This window comes from Peromyscus eremicus, chromosome 3, assembly GCF_949786415.1.
Source record: "Peromyscus eremicus chromosome 3, PerEre_H2_v1, whole genome shotgun sequence".
NCBI classification, from domain to species: Eukaryota; Metazoa; Chordata; class Mammalia; order Rodentia; family Cricetidae; genus Peromyscus; species Peromyscus eremicus.
Window position 1 is genome coordinate 135,578,001 of NC_081418.1, and position 21,956 is coordinate 135,599,956.

Genomic DNA, 21,956 nt, shown 5'->3' on the forward strand with positions numbered 1-21,956 from the left:
CAGCCAGTGTTCTTAACCACTGAGCCATCTCTCCAGTCCCCAGGAGGAAGGATATTCTAATGAGACAACCAGGCCCCTCCCTTTTGCTATCAGGCTATTGAGACAATTCCTAAGAAACTGGAGTTTCCCCAGGAACCTCATGCTGGGAAAGAGAAAGGTGGAAGCCAGAGGAGGAGCTTGGCTCCCAGGGAAAGATTTCACACAGTTCTGACAACTTGTAAGACCATTTTGCAGGAGAGATAGAAATCAAGACAAAGCAGATCAGTGATGGGCGGGACCACACCTTGACCAAGACTTCTTAGCTACATATCTCCTGCCCTCCATTTAAACCTAATTTCATGTCAGTACCTCAAAAGTGGATGTAGGGTGGGAGTCACTGGACCTCCCTGTTCTGCTTCCCAATGTGGCCACATTGACCAAATTGACCAAATCTTCCTCTGCCCGTCTCTTTAATTGGTTCTTAAGGATGGGTGGCCAAGACTAGCTTACCAGGCTTCTAGCATCAGACTCCGACCCTAACTACTCTGGTAACAGAAAGGTTAAGGGCTAATCTTGCCCTTTCCATTCTTTTTCTTTCCTGGCAACGTTGGCCCTCCTGCCTTGAGCGGCTAAAATGCTCGCTAGTTTTACGTTAACTTGACACAAGCTAATAAGCTAACATCAGCAGAGAGGAGGGAGCCTCCATTAAGAAAATGCCTCCATAAGATCAGGCTGTAGTCAAGCCTCTAGGCCATTTTCTTAATTAGTGACCTAGAGGGGTGGGGGTGGGGTGGGGGTGTCTGGAAGCAGGAGCGGAGTGCATGTGTGTGTGTGTGCAGATGTATGCTAGTGTACATGTGTTTAAAGAGTCAGGGCCTGGGGATGGAGCTCAGTGGAAGATTGTTTCTAATGCACAGGTCTTGGGTTCTGTACCCAGCAGAGAGCATCTGTGTGGGGGGGAGCGAGTCAGTCTTTGGGGGGAGTATTAGAATGAAACCATCATTTCCACCCCCTCTCCCCTTTCCAAAGGCTAGGACTTGTGACCATGGCTTTCATCTCCTGTTGTTTGTTTTGAAAGAGGGTCTCTCTGTGTAGTCCTGGAGCTTGCTAAGTAGACCAGGCTGACTTCAAACTCATAGAGATCTTCCTGCCCCTGCCTCCCGACTGCTGGATTAAAGGCGTGCGCCACCATGCCTGGCCCAGAGCATTTGTCTTTAACCTGTTGGTAAAACACTGGTTAGGATCCAAACAGGCTGTTTTCGTGAGGGCTGGCCTGGATTATTCATACCTGCAGGTGACGGGGCCAGGAAGTGTTCATATACTTCTTCCTCTCACTCGGCTAAGTTGGCTCTGGTAGAGGTGTTTTTTAAAAAGCACTGTAGCCGGGCGGTGGTGGCGCACGCCTTTAATCCCAGCACTCGGGAGGCAGAGCCAGGTGGATCTCTGTGAGTTCGAGGCCAGCCTGGGCTACCAAGTGAGTTCCAGGAAAGGCGCAAAGCTACACAGAGAAACCCTGTCTCGAAAAACCAAAAAAAAAAAAAAAAAAAAAAAAAGCACTGTAGTTTAGCCCTGGAAGTTGGATTGATCCAGAAGCCATGTTGATGTAATCTGTTTCTCTCCCCTAGCCTGGACCATGCTGCCACGGGAAACCTACTGTTCCTGGTCCTGGCTGTCTGTGGGGGCACTGGGGGGAGTCTCAGGGACCAAACTGAGCTGTGGTGGTGTTTGGAGAGCAAGGCAGCTCATTAAGGCAGCTTCCAGGAGCTCTCCCTCCTGTCTCTTTAGGCCTTATCAGCCTGGAAGTACTTCTGCTACTGCTTCCTGCCATTGTTTCCCGTTGGTAATTAAGAGAAGGCCAGTGCCCTGTTGTGGCAGCTCACAGCTCCTGTGGTGCAGAGGGGTGGGTTCTTGGTCACACCAGTGCCCTGTTGTGGCAGCTCACAGCTCCTGTGGTGCAGAGGGGTGGGTTCTCGGTCACAGCTTGGGCTTTCTCTCCCTGGCTGTGAGGACTTTGCAGGCCCTGGACTGCTTGACAGCAAGACTGCTCAGAGCCTGAGCCCATCCATCCAGCGGTTGCTCAAGAATGGCCTAGGAGTGGTGGCACTATTGAGCAGCGGCCGAGTTTCCCGAGGGACGTTGGAGATACAGCCCCTGTTTGGAAGGGGAAGGTAAGATGGTTTTGGAAGGAGAGCTGGCTCGGCTGTGGAAGGGAGGTACAAGGCTGATCCCAGTCCCTGAGGTGCTGACTGGGGCTCCTATGCCTGGACCAGGAGGGTTTTGTTTGGAGGGACAATTCAAAGCTACCGTGGCCCTCACGTTCTGTCTCTTCTCACCGCTGGGTTCTGCTTTTCTTCTGAAGAGGCTTTCTGGCCTGGCAGATCTTAGATGGGATTGACAGGGGCTTTCTCCTCCCTTCGTGGGTACCTGCTGGGAGCTATGGATGCTCCAGTGTGCTGGGGGGACAGGAGAGAGGGACATCTGCTTTGTGACCCAGTGTTGGCCATTTCCAGGAACAAGTATTCTGTTCACACTTATATTTATCCCTCTTCATTGGCCTGAATGAGCACCATCCCCAGTCTGCCTCAGGTGGCACCTTCGGTGTTTCCTGTGACTTTCTTCAGGAGAGAAGGGCTGTGGTGGGGCTCTGAGGGTTCAGGGGCTGAGCTGTCAGCCAAGATTGAGTCTTGTCTGGTGGGCTGTGGAGTGAGGCACGTTGTAGAGACATTTCTCAGGTCCACGGCTGTTAGACCCCTGTCCCCTTGTCAAGGCTATTTAGCAAACAGTGGTTGAGCATGTACTGGGTGCTGAGTGTCCTTGCAGGTTCTGGGGAAGTTGGTAAGAGCAACAGCCCCTGTACTAAAGGTGCTCATGGCCCAGGACAGATGACTAACAAGTACCCAGTGGTGGCCTCTGACTGGTCTCCGAGTCTGGGTTCTGACGGTGGCAACAAATGAGCCAGTTCCTTCTCCTCCTAGTTGGGTGGTGGCTGAGTGGCATCTCTGCTTCAGCTGCTGCAGGGCTGTGGGGACCAGGGATGCCAGGCTAACCTGGAGGGGAGGGCTGTGGGGACCAGGGATGCCAGGCTAGCCTGGAGGGGAGGGCTGTGGGGACCAGGGATGCCAGGCTAGCCTGGAGGGGAGGGCTGTGGGGACCAGGGATGCCAGGCTAGCCTGGACGACAGAAGAGAGACAGAACTTCCCCATCCCAGCTGGTCCAAGCACTACTGTCTGGAGAAGGTACCCAGCAGTGTAGTGTGGCTCGCTGGGATAGCTGCTTTTAGGGCTGGCCTGCCATGGGAGCACGTTGGGGACTAGTTTTCCATGTTCAAGGGAGGCATGGGGGCCAGTGAGAACACACACACACACACACTTTTTGTTTTTTTTCTTTGAGATGGGATTTCTCTGGGTAGCCCTGGCTGTCCTGGATCTCACTCTGTAGACTAGGCTGGCCTCAAACTCACAGAGATCCACCTGCCTCTGCCTCCCAAGTGCTGGGATTAAAGGCATGTACTACTACCACCTGTCGAGGATCTACATTTTTTTGACTTAAGAAAATACCACCCTGCTTGATGCATTGACAGCAGCATGTCCTAGCAGCTGTCTCTCTGGGCAGTGAGAACCATCTCACTCTCCCCCCCTCCTTTTTTTCTGCAGATGAATCCTGCCAGTTTTGAGATCTGGCTGCTTGCTCTGGTCCTCACCTGGCCAGGTAGGTACCAAATGCTTTATTTCCTTACCCCTGCCCAAGGCTACTGGGAATGCCCCCTTCTAGGACTTGGTGCATGTGTCTGGAGCTCACCCATGCTCTGTCTGTGAGGCTTGTGACTTTAAGTCAGTGGTCACCTCTTAGGACAGTTGTACAGAACACCCTGTTTCTGATTTAAACTCCCCCATCCCCCAAACTGAATATCTGAATAGACAGGGTGGCACAGAACTGTCCCATGTGATGGGAGCACAGGATGGGAAAGATGGAATCCAGGCCTTGGAGACAGTATTTGTTTTCATGTGGTCATCTAGTTGAACCTCTCAGAATGTAGATGAGGGGACTGCTGGTCACAGAGGGGACCACTGCACTAGAGTCACACAGAACCAAGAGGACTGGGTTCTAGACCACCCCCCACCCCTCACTACACTGCTTGTCCTACCTTCCTTCCCTCTGGGTTCAGAGTTTGGGAATGCCAGTAGTGCCTTCTGACCATGTGCCATGAAGCAGAGCAAAAAGATAACTGCTGGAATGCCACCCTGAGTTACTGCCCAGGGATGGACCACAGAAGACTCTAATCCTCTTGTGTTTGCTTCTGTAGTCTTAAATTTTTCTACAATGGGCATCATCTCATAAGTCAGTAAGTTTCACTCTAATGAATCTATGTCCTGGAAGATTGTTTCTCCATTATTGTCATGAGTCTGGGGTCATGCTCAGAGGCAAAGGGGGCCTTGCCTGAAATGGAAAGTACTTTCCTGTTTCCGCTTTCTGTCAATTGCAACCTCATTTCTAAGAGGCCAGAGAGCTTTGGGCTGATGGTCCCACCATGCTCATCTGTGGGATCTTCCTTCAGGGACCCTCTGCACAGAAAAGACTCCGGACAGACCATCAATGGCCCGATGCAGCCTCTTTGGGGATGACTTCATTAACACTTTCGATGAAACCATGTACAGCTTCACAGGAGGCTGCAGTTACCTCCTGGCTGGGGACTGCCAGAAACATTCCTTCTCCATTCTTGGTGAGTCCTGGGTACCAGTGGCAGGATCTCAGAACAGGGGCAGCTGAGATGGGGGAGGGTTCCAATTCTCATGACACATGGCAACAGAAAAGGTATTATCTTTTAGTAATAAAATATTTTCATACCTGATCAAATGAAAGGCATTTGTTAGTCTTATACATTAATTTGGGTTGAATGACCAAACTGTTTTATGAACTATTGCCTCTCCTAAGTAAGAGGTCTCTCCTGTTCTAATCTAATCTTGATCAACCTTGATGGTATTCATAGCTTTTCTTCTCCTGTGGAAGCAAAAGCAAAACCTCTTCACCAATGCAACATATATCTTGGTTAACATTGTGTTTCTTATGAAATTCTGAGGCTTCTAGCACATTTCCTACCAATAGCTGATCAATTTCATCATCACCTTATGCTAGAGGGCCTGGTAGACCTGTATGGGATCTGATATGTGTTTTATACAAAGGATGAATAAATAACAAAGTTAATTCTGAATCATCTGGAATAAGTTCAAGTAGTTTCAATACATAAAACAGCTCTTTTTGAGAGTCAGTAACTATATTAAGAGGTTCTGGAAAAATCTAATAATACCATGAAAAAAAGCATATAACTCTGCTTTCTGAATGGAATCATAAGGACTTTGAGCCACTTTACTTATTTTTTCTGACTTGTAATCTGCCTTTCCTGATTTATTTGCATCAGTATAGAATGTAGACACTCCAGAAATCGGTGTTCCCTATACAATGTGAGGAAGAATCCAGTTAGTTCTCTTTATAAACTAAAATCTCCTGCTTTTGGGATATTTGTTGCTAATCACTCCCAAAAAATTACTGCAAGCTCTTTGCCAATGTTCATTTTCTGCCCATAATGAGAAAATTTCAGCATTAGTAAAAGGCATCATAATTTCTGCTAGGTCTATTCCTGCTAATTGATGAGGTCTCAACTTTCCTTTCAGAATCAATTCAGAAACATTTTCTACAAAGGTTTTAATTTTTTACTCTGTGTGGTAAAATATCCATTCTATGATATTATCTTTTCTCTGCATAAGAATTCTTGTAGGAGAATGAGTAGATGGTAAAATAACTAAAATACAATCAAGCTCTGGATCCAAGTGATCCCCATGTGAATCCTGTAATTTCTTTTCCACCAAAGCCAATTCTCTCTCTGCCTCAGCTGATAGTTTTCTTGGACTATTTAAGTCCTTATCACCTTGTAAGGTTTGAAATAAATTACTTAGTTCTTAAGTTGTTAATCCGATTGTGGGCTGTAGCCAGTTAGTATCTCCCAGCAACTTTTGAAAATCATTAAGAGTTTGTAATTGAGCTCTCCTGATTTGTACTTTCTGTGGTTAAATTTTCTGTAAACCTATCTTATATCCCAAATAATCAACAGAATCTTCTCTTTGTGTTTTTTTTTTTTTTTTTTTTTTTTTTTTTTTTTTTTTGGGGGGGGGAGCATTTTGCAATCTTCAACAAGGCAAAATTCTCTTTTCTTCATTAAACATTTTTCTAAAGTATCTGTGTCTGAATCAGCCAATAAGATATCATTCATATAATGGTAAATTATAGATTGAGGAAACTGTTTACAAATTAGTTCTAGTGGCTGTTATACAGAATATTGACATAAGGTAGGACTGTTTAACATTCCTTGTAGAAGAATTTCCAATGGTATCTTTCAACAGGCTGGGAATTATTAAAAGTAGGAACTATGAAGGCAAATTTTTGTCTATCCCGCTCTTGTAAAGGTATAGTAAAAAAGCAGTCTTTTAAATCAATAACTATAATAAATCATCCCTTAGTTAATAAAGAAGGCAATGTAATTCCATGCTATAAAGAACCCATCGGCTGAATCACCTTATTTACGTCTCTTAAATCTGTTAACATTCTCCATTTTCAGATTTCATTTTAATAACAAATATAGGAGAATTCCAAGGACTGGTCGATTCTTTAATATGTTGAACACTTAGCTGCTCCTGTACCAACTGTTCTAATGCCTGTAATTTTTCTGATGTTGAAGGCCAATGTTCTACCAATATAGGTTTGTAAGTTAACCATTTTAAAGGTAGGGCTGTTGGTATCTTGAAAGATCATCACCTGTTATGGCCTGCTTATATATGACCTGAATAGTTGGTGACTGTCCTTAAGAATACATTTTAATATTTTTCTTAGAATCATATATTAATTAACAGTTTGTTTCTGTGATTGGAGCAATGTTAATTTGTGTTTTCCATTGCTGCAACAAATCACATCCCCATAAATTCATTGCTATGCTAGCCACATATAGTTTTAATTTTCCTATCTGTCCTTCTAGCCCTATACATTTAACCCATCTTGCACTTTGTTTACCTAAGATAAAGTTCCAATTCCTAAACACTGAACATTTACCTCTTAAAGAGGCCAATCTGGATGGTAAGATTTTGGTGAAATTATTGTTACATCTGCATCTGTGTCTACCAAACCCTCAATTTCAATGCCATTTATTTGTATTTTTAGCTTTGGCCTTTGATCATTTATAGAAGTTTTCTAAAATACCTGTTTTCTGGTCTCTCTTGAAAATTTTGTTTTATCTGCTGAAACTGTTCTGTCATCCAGAGCAGTATGGTTTTTAACAACAGATATCAAGTCTTTTAATTTCTCTGTAGAGGGGTTTCTCCAATGCTGACAGGGAATGATTGAGCCAAATTTGACATGGGGGCCTGCAAGAGGCCCCCTAAGGCATTTCCCAATAGGAAAGGATTGTTTTGCCTGTCCCATATTGATCTGTATTCCTTAGTCCAATGCTGGTCTTTGCCATACCTTCTGAATATTCCAGAAGGCTGGGACCTTCTGTTTGGATTATTTCTAGAAAAAACATGATTTTTAGGAATGCCTTGTCTACAGTCCCTTTTCAGATGACTTGATTTACCACAATTAAAACATCTGGCTGGGCGGTGGTGGCACATGCCTTTAATCCCAGTACTCAGGAGGCAGAGGCAGGTGGATCTCTGTGAGTTCAAGGCCAGCCTGGGCTACAGAGTGAGTTCCAGGAAAGGCAAAAAGCTACCCAGAGAAACCCTGTCGGGGGGGGGGGGGGATCTGACCTTTTGATTTTTCTTAAAATTTTTAGAAATCACTTCTCCTATCCAAGTATCATCATAAGTATGAGATCCAATATTGGCCAAGCCCTTGCAGTCCTGTGGCCCACTTATAAAATAATCACTCAGAACCTTATATTAATTATAACTGCTTGGCCATTTGCTCAGGCTTATTACTGACTAGCTCTTACACTTAAATTAACCCATAATTCTTATTTATGTTTAGCCATGTGGCTTGGTACCTTTTCTCAGTTCTGCCTTGTCATCTTGCTTCCTCTGTGTCTGGCTGATGACTCAGCCTTTCTCTTCCCAGAATTCTCCTTGTCTGCTTATCCCACCTATACTTCCTGCCTGCCTACTGGCCAATCAGCATTTTATTTATCAACCAATCAGAGCAACACACATTCACAGCACACAGAACAACATTCCACAGCATCTTGGTTACTTTTCTTTTGCTGTGAAGAGACACCATGACTAAGGCAAAGCATAGAAGAAACAGTTTATTGAGGCTTATAGTTCCTGAGGGTAAACCCATGACCATCATGGCCAGGAACATGGAAGCAGTCAGGCATGCAGGCATGGATCTGGAGCAGTAGCAGGGGGTTTACATCCTGACTTGCAGGTAGGAGGCAGAAAAAGGGAGTGAAAGCTAACTAAGAATGCCATGTCTTTTGAAACCTCAAGCCTCACCCCCAGTATGACACCTCCTCCAACAAGGCTACACCTCCTAATCCTTCCAAATAATTCTACCTAGTATTCCACTAGGGACCAAGTATTCAAATATATGAACCTATGAGGGGCATCCACATTCAAACCATCACAGAGTGTCTGCTCCACTCAGCAGGCTGGGAGGCAGCAGGCTGGAATCTTGCATAGCAAGGAAGGGTCTGAAAGAACTAGAGTACTGGTGAGGGGAAGTGTCTTAGTCACTCTTCTATTGCTGTGAAGAGACACCATGACCATGGCAACTCTTACAAAGGAAAGCATTTAATTGGAGCTTGCTTACAGTTTCGGAGGTTTAGTCCACTATCCTTATGGTAGGGAGCATGGCAGACATGGTGCTGGAGAAGGAGCCGAGAGTTCTATTTCCAGATCCACAGGCAGCAGGAGGAGAGAGAAAGAGACACTGGGCCTGGCTTGAGCATTTGAAACCCTGAAGCCCATCCTCAGTGACACACTTCCTCCAGTAAGGCCACACCTCCTAATCTCTGTCAAGTAGTGCCACTCCCTAATGACCAAGCATTCAAATCTCTGAGCTTATGGGGGTCATTCCTATTTAAACCATCACAGGCAGGGATATGGGAAACAAGGATTGGGTGGCCTGGGTCACAGTAACAAGGCCGGAGCTGCAAAAAGCCAGAGACATTCTCAGGATGTAACAAGATGGGGAAACCATCCTGAGCCCTGGGCTGTGGGGGTCCCACCTTGCTGCAGAGGCAACAGCTAGGGACTGGTTTAGGAGAGGAAAATCTCCTCCTGCCCCAACTAGGAGGCAGGGACTCAGGCCTGCCACTGAGGTGGCCCCAGTGTATATTCTAAGTGGAGCTCTCCCAACTTAACCATCATGGCAGAGAGGTACAGACATCCTGTCTGTTGACTGTGGACATTGGTGAGTCAGAATGGAGGGGTAGGAGTGACAGAGGATGGTTTAGACTGTGTTTTTTAAAAAAACCTTATTTTTATTTGTGTGTGTGTGTGTGTGTGTGTGTGTGTGTGTGTGTGTGTGTGCGTGTATGACTATATACCATGTATATGCCACAGCCTGCAGATCCCTGGAGTTACAGGCAATTATGAGTCACCTGATAGGGGTGTTGGGGACCAAACAGAAGTCTTCTGGAAAGCAGTGAATGCTCCTTAATCTGAGCCATCTCTCTAGCCTTGACACAAGGTTTTGACAAGGGAAACTATCGCTTCTCTACCCCATGGCTTCAGATGCAGGGAGGGAGACGCCGATGCCCTGGAAGGGTGCTGCCTGGGCTCTGTTGGCTTTAGCTTTGTTCTGCGGCGACCCTGCCTGGAGACAGGCCAGTAAGCAGTACATAAAGACTCTTAGGACCAGGCATAGAGTTCACATTTTGGGCTCTGGGAACCCAGCAAGCATATTGAAAGAGCTCTCTTTCTCCCCACATAAGCCCAACTCAAACTTCCTCCTTTACTAAGGGAGCCTCCAGAGCCAAGGAACCTTCCGGCTGTGTTGTTGTCTCTGGAATGTCATTATGACCCCCACCAGAAAGGCCCCTGTCTCACTTTTCCATTGATAGGACACAATACCATGGCAAAAGCAAGTTAAAGAAGGATATCTTTTGCCTAGAACTGGTTACAAGGGTCGTCACAATGTCAGGAGCATGAGGCAGCTGGTCACATGGCATCTACAGTTAAGAAACAGAGAGCAACGTGTGCTTTTTGATAGGGACTTTTCTCCTTTTTGTTTAGTTTAGGACCCAGCCCAGGAAATGACGCCAATCACTTTTAGGATGGGGTTTCCCATTTCAATTAACCCAATCAAGACAGTTCTTCTCAGGCATGGTCACAGGTCAACCTATTCTAGATACTCCTTCCCAGAGGCTCCTTTTCTGGGTGGTTCTAGAGCTCATTAAGTGCACAATTGAGAGTCACCATTACATCCACTTTGACTACTTGGCTCTGGTTGGCACGGGGTTCATCAGCTTGGGTCAGCCAATCGGCTCATCTTCCCAAGGACTTGGAGGCTATGCCCCTGTGGGGAGATGGAAGCATAAGAAGAGCCATATACTCACGTCCCTTCTCCATCACAGTCCCCAGGGATGCAACACAGTCTCTCCAGCTGCCTGTCTTTAAGATTCAGGTGCTCTGAGGCTCAGTTGAGATCAGCTCTTTGAAAACATGGCCTGCTATCCAAACTAAGTTACAAAAGCATCTGGGTCATCACAGGATGTCTGTTTATTGGATTCACACGTCAGAGTCTCACACTGCTGGCCTCAATGTACTTCTGTCAAGGTCAGATTCTCTTTCATGGTAACCCTCTCCTGCCACCACACAAGTCTGTAGGAGAGGCTCAGCCTCATGGGTTACTCTTTTGGTACCCAGGGGGTACCTGAGATCCAAGGAGGGTCCATGTATTTCCAGACATCCCTGTTGACTTCCCACTGGTTTATGATTCTTTCTCATGACAACTTGCTCTTCTCAAGGGTCAGAGTCAGTCTTCTGGAAGCTGTTGGTCAGAACCAGTAGTAGAGCAAAAGTACTTTACTGTAGATTGATTGCATTTGCTCCCAAATCCTACTGTAATATCAGAAAGATGGTGGTTACTGTTCCTGTTGGTATTAGTGATGTGTAGGAGGTGGGCTGGAGCGGTGTTGGGGAGGGGACCAGAGCCCTGGGTCAAGGGAAGGAACCTAGACCTTGGGCCCTGGGTTTCGTTTATAGGCCTAGGGTCACTTTGTGCTCAATTGTTTTCCAGTGACATCCTGTTTCCTTGGTTCTAAATCATTTGCATTCCTGTCTGGGTGTTTGTGGGCCTTATTCATATCCTGGATAAAGTGTTTATGTCTGTTCATGAAAGCCTACCTGATACCAAGGGGAGCCCTCCTGTGAGTGAGGTCCCAAGCCAAGTTTTCATGCCTTCCACAGTCAGCATAGGGGCCCCAGAGAGATCTGGGGGTCCTGATTCCTCCAGCTCTGTAGAGCCTTCTCTTCCTGAGTTATAGCCACAAGGTCCGGCTCCCAAATTAGCCTGAGGAGAGCCATAAGCAACTGGAAGCCTGCTTAGTCACTTCCACAGTCCAGACTTCAGTGTCTGTGTTCTGGGTCAGAGCAGAACTGTGTTAGGAGTCTGGACGGAGGACTCCCTGATCCAGACTCACTGACACAGTGGCGTTCCTTAGAAATGCAGATGGCTGAGTGCCTCGCTGATGTTTGAGTGTCCCCCAGGACTCAAGCTTCCTGTATGCTTTCGATGAGGCTGGATGCTTCCTGCTCCCACCGAAGGGGTGAGGGTTGACTGTTCACGGCTCACTAAGCACCTTGTACAGTAAGTTTGAGGCCAGCTGGGAGCCTGGCTGGTTTGTCTTTCTTCTCGGGTGGACACCCAGCCCTTCCTTTCCCAGCAGTGCTAGGGAGTGCGACTTTGGAGGTTTGTCAGGTGTGGAGTTCCCTTTGGGGGTCTGTGGACACTTTGAGCAGCCTGCTTTCCTAACAGCTATACAGTAGCTGCAGCAGGGAAAGGAGGCCAATGAAATGGAAGGAATTTCCCGTCGGTGTCGGTGGTTCGCTGAACCCAATGAACTGAGAGGTCCTAGTGAGGCAGCTTCGTCTTGTAGGAGGACATGAGAGCGGGATCAGAAAACACAAGAGCATGCTCTGTTCCAGGAGAGCATGCTCGCTCTGTTCCAGGAGAGCAGTCAAGCTGACTGTTCTCTCCCTGCTTGTTCAGGTGGCCTCTGAGACCCTCCCCACTCTCATACTGTGTCCTCCAATCCCCTCAGATCCACTGGTCACTCCTGCAGTGGGTGTGGGCCACCGCTCTGAAGCCTCCTCCCCTTGCAGGGTTAGGAATGCCACAGGTTCTCCACGGTTCTGCCTTCACTGGAGGTCTCAGTGCTAAACCATCCCGACCCTATGTTGTTCATTTCCACTTGTCTCCGAGTAGGAAATGGGGCCTGGTTATCATAGGCTAAACTATCCACTTCCAGACCACAATCATAGCAGTAGGTGAAGATCCTGGGCCACCAGCTCTACCCTGTTCCTGCTCACATCCGGCCCACCTTGACACTGCTGTTCCCTGGACTTCCTGATTCTGGTCTTTTCTGGGGTCCTGAGCAAGTCCTTCAAATGTTCTGTGATGAGGGGCTGGTGACTGTCAGGGTCACCACCCGGGGGATCCACATTCCACAGCTCTTATTACACAATGTCAGTCTGTCCCCTTTCCTGTCACTTATGTGTAATGTGATGTTGATACAACTGGCCCACTTTCCTTTTTGTTTCAGACAGAGTTATGCTATGTAGTTCAGGTTGGCCTGGAACTCGTGATCATTCTGTTTCAGCCTTCTTGAGTGCTGGGATCACATACCTCACTTTATCTTGATTTTGTTTCTGTTTTCCTCAGACTCTCTTTGTGTATCAATCAAACTGACCTCATGTTCCTCCTTCTCCTCCTTCTCCTCAAGTCTGAGTGCCCCCTCACCCTTCATCCTTCTCTTGGGAAGGGTGGGAGCTCTCATGCTCCCCAACATGGCTCTGGGGTCCTTCTTGTTTGATTTTCTTCTCCTGCTGCATTCTGGGCTGGCACAACCTTGTGGGCAGTGACAGTGACCTCTGAGCTTCCTATGACATCTTTTAAAGAATTGTTGGTCCAGAGCTGTGTGGCCATGGCACCACCCCAGCTGCCCAGGGGCTTCCTGTGCATTTCCTAGCACCACCCTACCTAGAGCTTCCCTGGCTCACTGGTTCCCAGATACCTTCCCTGAATCCCCACAGGAGGGAGAGCCTGTAAGAAGGAAAGGCCCACAGGGAACCTTTCGTCTTCCTAGGAGGAAGGTACTCTTTACACCTGGTGGGGTTTCCTAGGAAACGGAGACAGAGCATCTTTGTCCACCTGCACCACAAGGTTGGGGATGTGAGTGAAGAACAGACCCATGAGGAGACAAGCTAGAGGTCATAAGGGTCATGGGCATCCAGAGGGAAGGAGACGAAGAGGTCCTTGCCCTGCCTCATTGCCGGTTCTGTTGGTGTGCGGTGTTGGGAGTATAAGCCTCAGGCTAGCCTAAGATGGGCTTTGGCTTTGGACCCACAGCAAATGCCTAGGGACAGGAACGATCCTTGAGAGGGCTAGCACACTGGAGCTTGATACTGTTTATCTTTTAAAAATCATTTTAGTGTTGGCATTTCCCAGCACATAGAAAAGCTAAAGTAATAGGATATCCATGCACTCACCACTGAAAGTCTACCATGACTGTTTTATCTGCCTGTCACCTACGGTCCTGGATTGTCACCGCTTAACTGCTGCTGCCAGAGACTACTCACTCTCTAGAACTATTCTCAGGCTGAAGAGAGGCTCGGCAGTTAAGAGCCCATGCTGTGCTTGCAGAGGACACATGCATACCACCCCTCCCAACTCTCACACATACATGTAATAAAAAAAAGTCTGTTATCAGTAAAAGTGCAGAGCATGTCGGACCTTCAGCTTAGAAACGTGTGACCGGGCTGAAAGAGGACAGTTAGGAGATTGGAGTTAGCTGTGTTTTCTATTCCAGCATCATTCCGTAAAACAATGAGCCGAGCAGAGGAGGTGTGGTCCCAGATGGAGAAGGACAAGACCGAGAACACAATGATGAGCGTGTTCAGTTGATTTCCTTGTGGACATTTTAGCGATATTTTCTCTCCTTCCCTCCCTCTTCCTTTTCTTTCTCTTTCCCTCCCCTCTCTCTATCTCACTCTCCTGCATCATTATTTACTTGTTTATTTATTTACTCATGTGTGGAGGTCATAGGATGTCTTGTGGGAGTCGGTTCTTTTCTTCCGACACATGGGTCCTGGGGATCCATCTCAGGTTGTCCGGCTTGGCAACAAGCACACACAGCTTGGCGCTCTGCATCATCTCAATAGCTCTCTCTCCTGTTTCCTCAGAAGGTTGGATGAACATGTTTCCGGTTGGTAACATTTTGGTTTGGCTCGTCCAGCCTGGTGTAGGATCTCAATTCGAATTGACAGCCTTTTACATTCTGTTTAATGGGTTTGGCACCTCTCTTTTCTCCGGGCAGTGTTGCTGGAAGGTTCTACAGAGTCCGGCCTCTTCAGGGAGTGAAGAAGCTCGCTCTGTCTTTAGCTCATTCATCAGTGGTCCCCACTCTGGTGGCAACATCTTAGATCAACAGACCTCCCCAAGTCTTCTGTGGGCGTGGCTCCATAGGCTTCCTTGCCACTTTGCTGAGGAGTTGGAGGCCACAGCCTCCATCCCTCTAGGGGAAGATATAGATGTATTTACTCATCCCTAAGGCTCGTTTTCCACCCAATTTCTATGCCCTGTTCTCTGTAAGGTATTTGACTTGTTTTCACCGGTTTCCCTTCTTGATTTCCTCCAATTTCTGTCTCCAGGGCTCCAGACTCAGGTTCTCTGTTGACCCTTCTGCTTCCTTTATCTCCTACACAGCCCATTATCTTTGAACATCAACGGCCCTCACATTGTGTTTCTTACACATTAACTCCGGATTGCTAAGTTTTGAGAATGCTGTGGAAAATGCCTGGCCAGTTCGCACTCTTTCATCCCAGCTTCCGTTACAGCTGTCTCCGTGTTTGCCCCTCACAGCCAGACCATTGACAGAGACCATTTCAGCAGGTGTTTGGCCATACAGATATCACTAGTGGAGATATCAGTAACTTACTGAGTCCCTGTTAAACTTCCCCCACACTCTTTAGATTTCTCACAGAAAACCATGTGCAGTTAGACAGTGGGACTCAAGTCTCCGTTTTAGACAAACATCACATAGATTCTTGCTCGGAGTCTCCTAAGATGACAGTACTACAGGAAAGTATTGGGTACCAAAAGCTCACACTACTTGTATTTGTGGTCATTCAAGGTGAGTCCTATTCTTACACCAAGATGACAAACTCCTAGAAGGACACGGTGATACCTACGCGAGTCCACTGAGGGCCATGTATCCATCCCTTAGTACTTTTGGACAAATAGTAAGATGAGGGAGTGGGATTTTCAGAGATTTTTGTAGCTCTTTGGTTGAGTCTTTTGGGAGTTTTCCATGGAAATTACAGAGGTGATAGTAACAAATTTATTAATTTTGGGGCGTACTTTTTTTTTTCCTTTCAGGGAACTTCCAAGATGGCAAGAGAGTGAGCCTGTCTGTGTATCTTGGGGAGTTTTTTGACATCCATTTGTTTGTCAATGGCACCGTGATGCAAGGGGACCAAAGGTAAGTCAGAAACTCAGGGTCCAGTTGGAAAGGACCCGGAGCTCTTCTCACACGTTCCTCACTTCATACAAATTTAAATGTAGAAAATGGGGCCCAGAGACAGGAATTATATGTGCCCAAAGGAAGCAAGTAGCAGGCTGGCTGAGGGCCGGGGCTCTGCAATGATGGTCTAGAGCCTTGATCACTGAGCATCACTGTCTGAAGCCTGTAACCCGGGGTTGGGTAGGAAGGTTGGCAAGATCCAGAAGCCCAATGAGTTTGCCCTTTGCTCTCCAGCATCGCCATGCCCTATGCCTCCAAAGGACTCTATCTAGAAGCTGAGGCTGGGTACTACAAGCTTTCCAGTGAGGCCTATGGTTTTGTGGCCAAAATTGATGGTGATGGCAACTTCCAAGTCCTGATGTCAGACAGACACTTCAACAAGACCTGTGGGCTGTGTGGTGACTTTAATGTCTTTGCTGAAGATGACTTCAGGATGCAGGAAGGTAAGCTATTGTTTGAAGTATCTAGAGCTTTCAACCTGCTAATTTGGTGGCTGCTGCCTTTTCATAATCCTTGATTCTGTGCTTCATAATTTTGGATTGTGAGCTTATCCTTTAGAAGGGTTTTATGTTAAAATTTCAATCTGCAATGCATCTCTCTCTCTCTCTCTCTCTCTCTCTCTCTCTCTCTCTCTCTCTCTCTCTCTCTCTCTCTCTCTCTAATTTCTTGAGACAGGGTTTCTCTGTGCAGTCCTGGCTGTCCTGGATCTCGCTCTGTAGACCAGGCTTCTCTTGAACTCAGAGATCCGCCACCTGCCTTTGCCTCTCAAGTGCTGGGACTAAAGGTGTGCACCATTTGCCCTGCTGAATTATTGACTCTTAAAAGAAGCGTACATCTGAATCCTGAGCCCGCGAGAGGCTTTATCCTTACTTTATGTTTCCAGGGGAGACTATTCTTCCCTCTTATCCTGAGCCCAGGTCAAGGAAACAAACGTTTTCTTTTCTATTTTTCATAGAAGATTGCTTTTCTTGTCAGCTTTCCCACAGAGAGCATCCTTGGAGGGTCACACCTTCATGACAGGGTCTCGCTCCACCTCCCCCATCATGCAAGTTCAAGACTCTCCTTTGGAAAGATGGCTGCCCTTAGTCTAGTCCTCGGACTCGTCTGTTCTGGTTCCCATTTCATCCCTGTTGTTCTTCCTCTTCTCTCCCCTCATTTTTCTTCTCTATCTTGGAATCATCACATCTGGTTTTTATGAACTTATTTGTGGCTTCAATAGAACATTGGAGTCCATTGTAGTAGTATAGCTCAGACTCTTCTAATCTACTTTATCAGAAAAGGAGGTCCTAGTCCTCACTTACCTTTCCTTCTTATTGTAGGACACACACACACACACACACACACACACACACATCCCATATATGCACATATATATATATATATACATATATACTTATATATATGTATACATATATATTTATATATAAAACTTATACCATGGGAAAGAAAATGGTATTTGTTGGCAAAAGTCCAGTTTCTGGTGATATTTTTGGAACTATACCCAGAAAGAGATTCATTCAGTTCAGTTCTCATTTCAGACCCAACACTATTTGTCCCCAAACAAAGTTAACCTCGTTTCTGACTTCTGAGTGTCCTATCAACTTGCTTTGTTTCTTGATCTCCGACATTCTCCTCCCTTAAATAATAATATTTATAATTCCATCTATTGGACACCCTTCTGCTTCACTTCATATTTAGACATAAAGTTTCATACTATACAATATCGGGGCTGAAAAAGATTTTTGAGGCCACCTAGTCTAACTCTTTCTGTACAAATAAGGAATTAGATGCCCAGGATGAAGCCTGATCTCACAGACTGGTAGGAGGAACTTCCCAGCCACATGAGATCTCTCCCTCTTCCTTAAGATGTGATGTGAGTGGCTGGGTGCCAAAGAGCACCTATCACAGTGTCCAGTACACAGTGGACACCATACAAGTGTCAGTTCTCTCCATTGGTCTACCCTAGTCTACTAGTTTCCTCTGGCTCCCAAGACATTGTCACAAACCAGGTGGCTTCTGGCGAGCAGAGTCCTGAGTCACAGCCTTGGCAGGGCGGTGCTCCTTCTGCAGGCTCTAGGAGAGGGCTTATTCCTTAGCTCGCCAGGTGCTGCTGCGTCCCTTGACGTGCAGCTCTGTCATTCTGGTGTCGCCCCCACATGCACCCGCATCTGATTGCCCTCTACTTGTCCCATAAGGATACACATGGCTGCACACAGGGCCCACCCAGGTAATCCCAGAGAAGAGCCTCCTCCCAAGACCTTTAGCTGAATCACTTAATTAGCTGTATAATATGTATAGAATATTTAAAAAAATGAACACATCATTGAAGGAGGAATTTCTTTTCTGCTCACCAAACCTTGGATGCCAACTGATTGTAAAGGCCTCCCTTCTCTTTCCATAGACACAATTTATTTTACTCCCATGTGCACTCCTTGAGCCTGAGTCAACCCTCCAGACCTGGCTGTGTAAGAGACTGCTCACCTCGATAGTACAAAAACAGCGGATAGAAACTACTGTCATAATAAATATTCAGCAAGGCTATCTGGGAGCACCTTTGTTGTAGGCTGTGTCCGTCTTTAAGTCTCCTGTGGTAGCCGACAGCAGCATGAATTCTACAAGCACAAAAGCACCTGGACATTGAAAATAAGAACCTGGAAGGCAGAGTGGCTAGGGGGTCCTAGGACTCATGTCACATCCTTACCTTCTTTCCACACAATTGTTCCGAGCATCCAGAATCTGCCGGATCAGAAGGCAGAGCTACATACATACCCGTGCTCTTTCTTTATTAAGGGGCTCACGGTTGAATACTAGCCCAAAGGTTGATGATGGTGGAAAGGAACCCAAAGAAAGATAAGCGTTTTCTGGAGAGTTGCTAGGGTGCTGAACACAGAGAAGCGCACACACCCCACCAGGCTGGAATGGGGAGGGAAGGAGAGCTGTCTCAGAAAGCTCTGTCTCCAAGGACCGAGTGCAGACAGTCCGAGTGATAAGAATGTGCTGCTGCGCTTGTCTCTATGACAAAATGTCTGATGCCAACAAGGAAGAGAAGGAAGAGTTTGTTTTGTACTCACAGTTTCAGAGATTTCAGTTCACAGTCCTCGGTTCCATTGACTCAGGACCTTGTGCCAAGCTAGAACATCATGGCAAGTGGCCGGGTGTTTCCTGGGGATCTAGAGAGAGGCATCTCCAGCGTGCTGGGCCCCGGGCTGCCTGAATGCTGGGCTGCCCTGTCCATTGGGAACCTGTGTAGAAGAGCCTGCTCACTTCATGGCAGACAGGAAGCAGAGAGAAGGAACACAGGGACATGTCAGGGCAAGGACACTCTCTCAGGGACCCGCTGTTTCCAGCTAGGTTTCCATCTTCCACAGTTTCCAGAACCTCCCCCAAATAGTACCAGTAGTTTAGGACCAAGCCTTGATCACATGAGCTGGGGGGTGAGTGGGCATTTTATACTGGGGCCATGACAAAGGAGGAGGAGAATGGTCCATACAGAGGAGGAAGGGCATTCCAAGGCATGGAGAAGTGAGGGTGCATGGCATCATCTGCTTCTCCTTTCTTTTAAAATATTTTAGATATTAAGTCATTCAACCGCACACAATACATAGAATGAATCGCATCATTTCTACCCCCTCTCCCCTCCAACTCCTTGTGTGTGTCTGCCACTCCCTTCCTCCTATGACTTCTTCTTGGTTGTTATACACACGCACACACACACACACACACACACACACACACACACACACACACACGCACACACATCACTCCTGCTGAGTCCGTTTAGTGTTGCTCTTGTGTGTATTTGTTTAGGGCTGACTATTTACGACTGAATAGCTTATCGGGGGCTCATTCCTGGTCAAGATTGACTCTTCCTACCTCATCAGTCATTAATTGCCTATAGCTCTTCATCTAGGCACGTGACCTCGTCAGATGTCCCTCATCCATGCTGGGCTGTCACTGGTGCTGTCGCTGTGCTGGTCTTGTTCAGGCAAACGTATTTTTGACACGTCATGGCTGCAGCTTCTCTGTCATACGTAGAAGACACCATTTCCCAACAGACTTCCTGGGCTTCTGGCTCTTATAATCTTTCTGCTCCTCTCTCGTGAGGTTCTCTGAGCCTTAGGTGTATGTAGGGGTTGTGTTGTAGAGGTATCAGGTGGGGTTGGACACGCCATGGTCAGCTGTCCTCTGCATTTGGCCCAGTTGTGGATTTCTGTAATGATCTCTATCTGCTGCACACAAAAGCTTCTCCGATGACATCCTCATCATCTCTCATGTCCCCTCCTTCATTGTATCTATCCCTCTGACCACAGTGAGTCAACTCACTGAGCACTGGCTGAGCTCGCTGCCCGTGCACTGTGGTGTCATGCTGAGTACTGTATGAGATGCCTGTAGTCCAAATGCCTGTGGTCCAGTCTAGCAGGCGTTGGACTCAGGTAACAACTCGCTGATGGCTTTCATGCAGAAGTCCTGGTCCAGGCTTAACTGAAGTATCATTTCTTGGAAACTTTTCTCTGTAGGGGCTTTGACCTCAGACCCCTATGACTTTGGCAACTCCTGGGCCCTGAGCAGTGGGGAGCAGCGGTGTAAACGGGCATCTCCTCCCAGCAGTCACTGCAACAGCTCCTCTGGGGACATGCAGAAGGTAGGTACAGTCTGGCCTGGTTGTGGTCTGGATGGTGTGTGGCTCCTGGAATTAAGCAAAAGACTTGGGTTCATGGTCTCTTTCTCTCTTCAGGGGTTGGGTGGGAAATGGGTCTCTCTGGCTGTTCAATATGGAGTGCTCATGGGTCTTTTTTTTTTTAATTGAAAACTTACTTTGGAGAGAATTTTGTCTAATTCTAATATTTTCCTTGGCCTGTACTTTCTTTAAAAATGAGTGGTATGGTCAGTATCTCCACTCCTTTGTGTAGCAATAACAAAATACACGATGCCAGACAATGGAAATTATTATAGTCCTGGAAGCTGGGAATTTCCAGGATGAAGGTGCTGGTATCTGTTATCTGGTATGGGTGTTGCCACTGTGTCAATCTTATATTACCTAAAAGAAAAAAAAAGAATAAAAAAGGACTGCCTGCATTATTCTTCCTACAGAAAGGTTACCCACATTATTCTACCTGCAAAAAGATTGTCCAAATCCCTCTGCCTACCAAAGAGCTGCCCATATGCCTCTGCCTATAAAAGGGACCAGCCACATCCCTGTACCACCTGCAGACCCTTTACTCCTCCTTCTTCAGGAGCTAGACCTCACAAGACTCTTAAGGTTCCTTTAGTTCTTAAATTCTTTATTGGGTACATTGGTTGTGTCAAAATATAGCAGCTAATTCATCTAAAAAATATTCAGTGTGTGTGGGACATATACTTTAGGTGGTGTTAGCTGGGGATTGTAATGATCTCTCTAGTAATAACCCAGAATTCTTCCCTAGTAGAAGCTGGATTCACCCAAATCTGTACAAAAGTAAATGAATCAACCTCTCCAATGTTAGAAACAACACCAACAACAATAGACGTTACTCACACACCAGCTTAGCATGAGAAAGCTTCATTAGTAGCTAGTTACTCATCTAATGAATCTTTGTTATTTTCACAAAACACCCTGAACCTCTGAACGCAGGAGCATGCCAGGCTCAGGAGAATATCCTGGGCGGATGCTAAATGTAGCAGCCTAAACACTTAAATAAACAATGTCCAACTCGTAAACAAACACATTCCTAAAGCCTTTTATCCTTGCATTTTCAGTGATTCGGTGGTCCTAGGCTCTCTGGGCAGTTGCCTGGCACACCGCCAGGGCTGCTAACAAGGCAGACTGAGTCCAGCACCAAGAGTAGTGTACTTTACAGAAGGGAGGCTTCCTTTTCCCCTGGTTTGAAATGTCTGATGTTTGCCCTTGATGGGCTGAACTCTTGAGATCCTCTCACCCCTGGTTGGGTGTGCTGGTCAGCTTTTCTCAATGACACAAACTAGAGTCACCTAGAAAAGGGAACCTTGATTGAGGAATTACCGCCATCATATTGGCATGTGGGCTTGTTCATGGGGCGTTTTCTTGGTTAATAGTTGATATGGGAGAACCCAGCCCCTGTGGATAGTGGTGCCACCCCTAGGCAGATGGTCCTGGATTGTATAAGAAAGCAAGCTGTTAAGTGGTGTTCCTCCATGATCTACTGCCTCCAGGGTTCTTCCCTGAATTTCCTTGATGCTGGACTATAACCCGTAAGCTAAAATAAACCCTTTCCTCCCCACATTGCTTTCG

At 46.7% G+C, this 21,956-nt stretch overlaps 1 protein-coding gene across 1 annotated transcript in view; it reads left to right on the forward strand.

Annotated features, from left to right (window-relative positions):
• The first annotated feature begins 1,840 nt into the window (after window positions 1-1,840).
• The window catches only part of Vwf (von Willebrand factor), a 142,830-nt gene continuing 122,714 nt past the window's right edge, over window positions 1,841-21,956 (forward strand). The window contains exons 1-6 of the mRNA XM_059258637.1: window positions 1,841-2,147; window positions 3,633-3,687; window positions 4,535-4,699; window positions 15,565-15,667; window positions 15,944-16,152; window positions 20,227-20,351. Coding sequence (XP_059114620.1) covers window positions 3,633-3,687; window positions 4,535-4,699; window positions 15,565-15,667; window positions 15,944-16,152; window positions 20,227-20,351 — 657 coding nt within the window. The 5' untranslated portion in view covers window positions 1,841-2,147. The remainder of the gene's footprint in view (window positions 2,148-3,632; window positions 3,688-4,534; window positions 4,700-15,564; window positions 15,668-15,943; window positions 16,153-20,226; window positions 20,352-21,956) is intronic.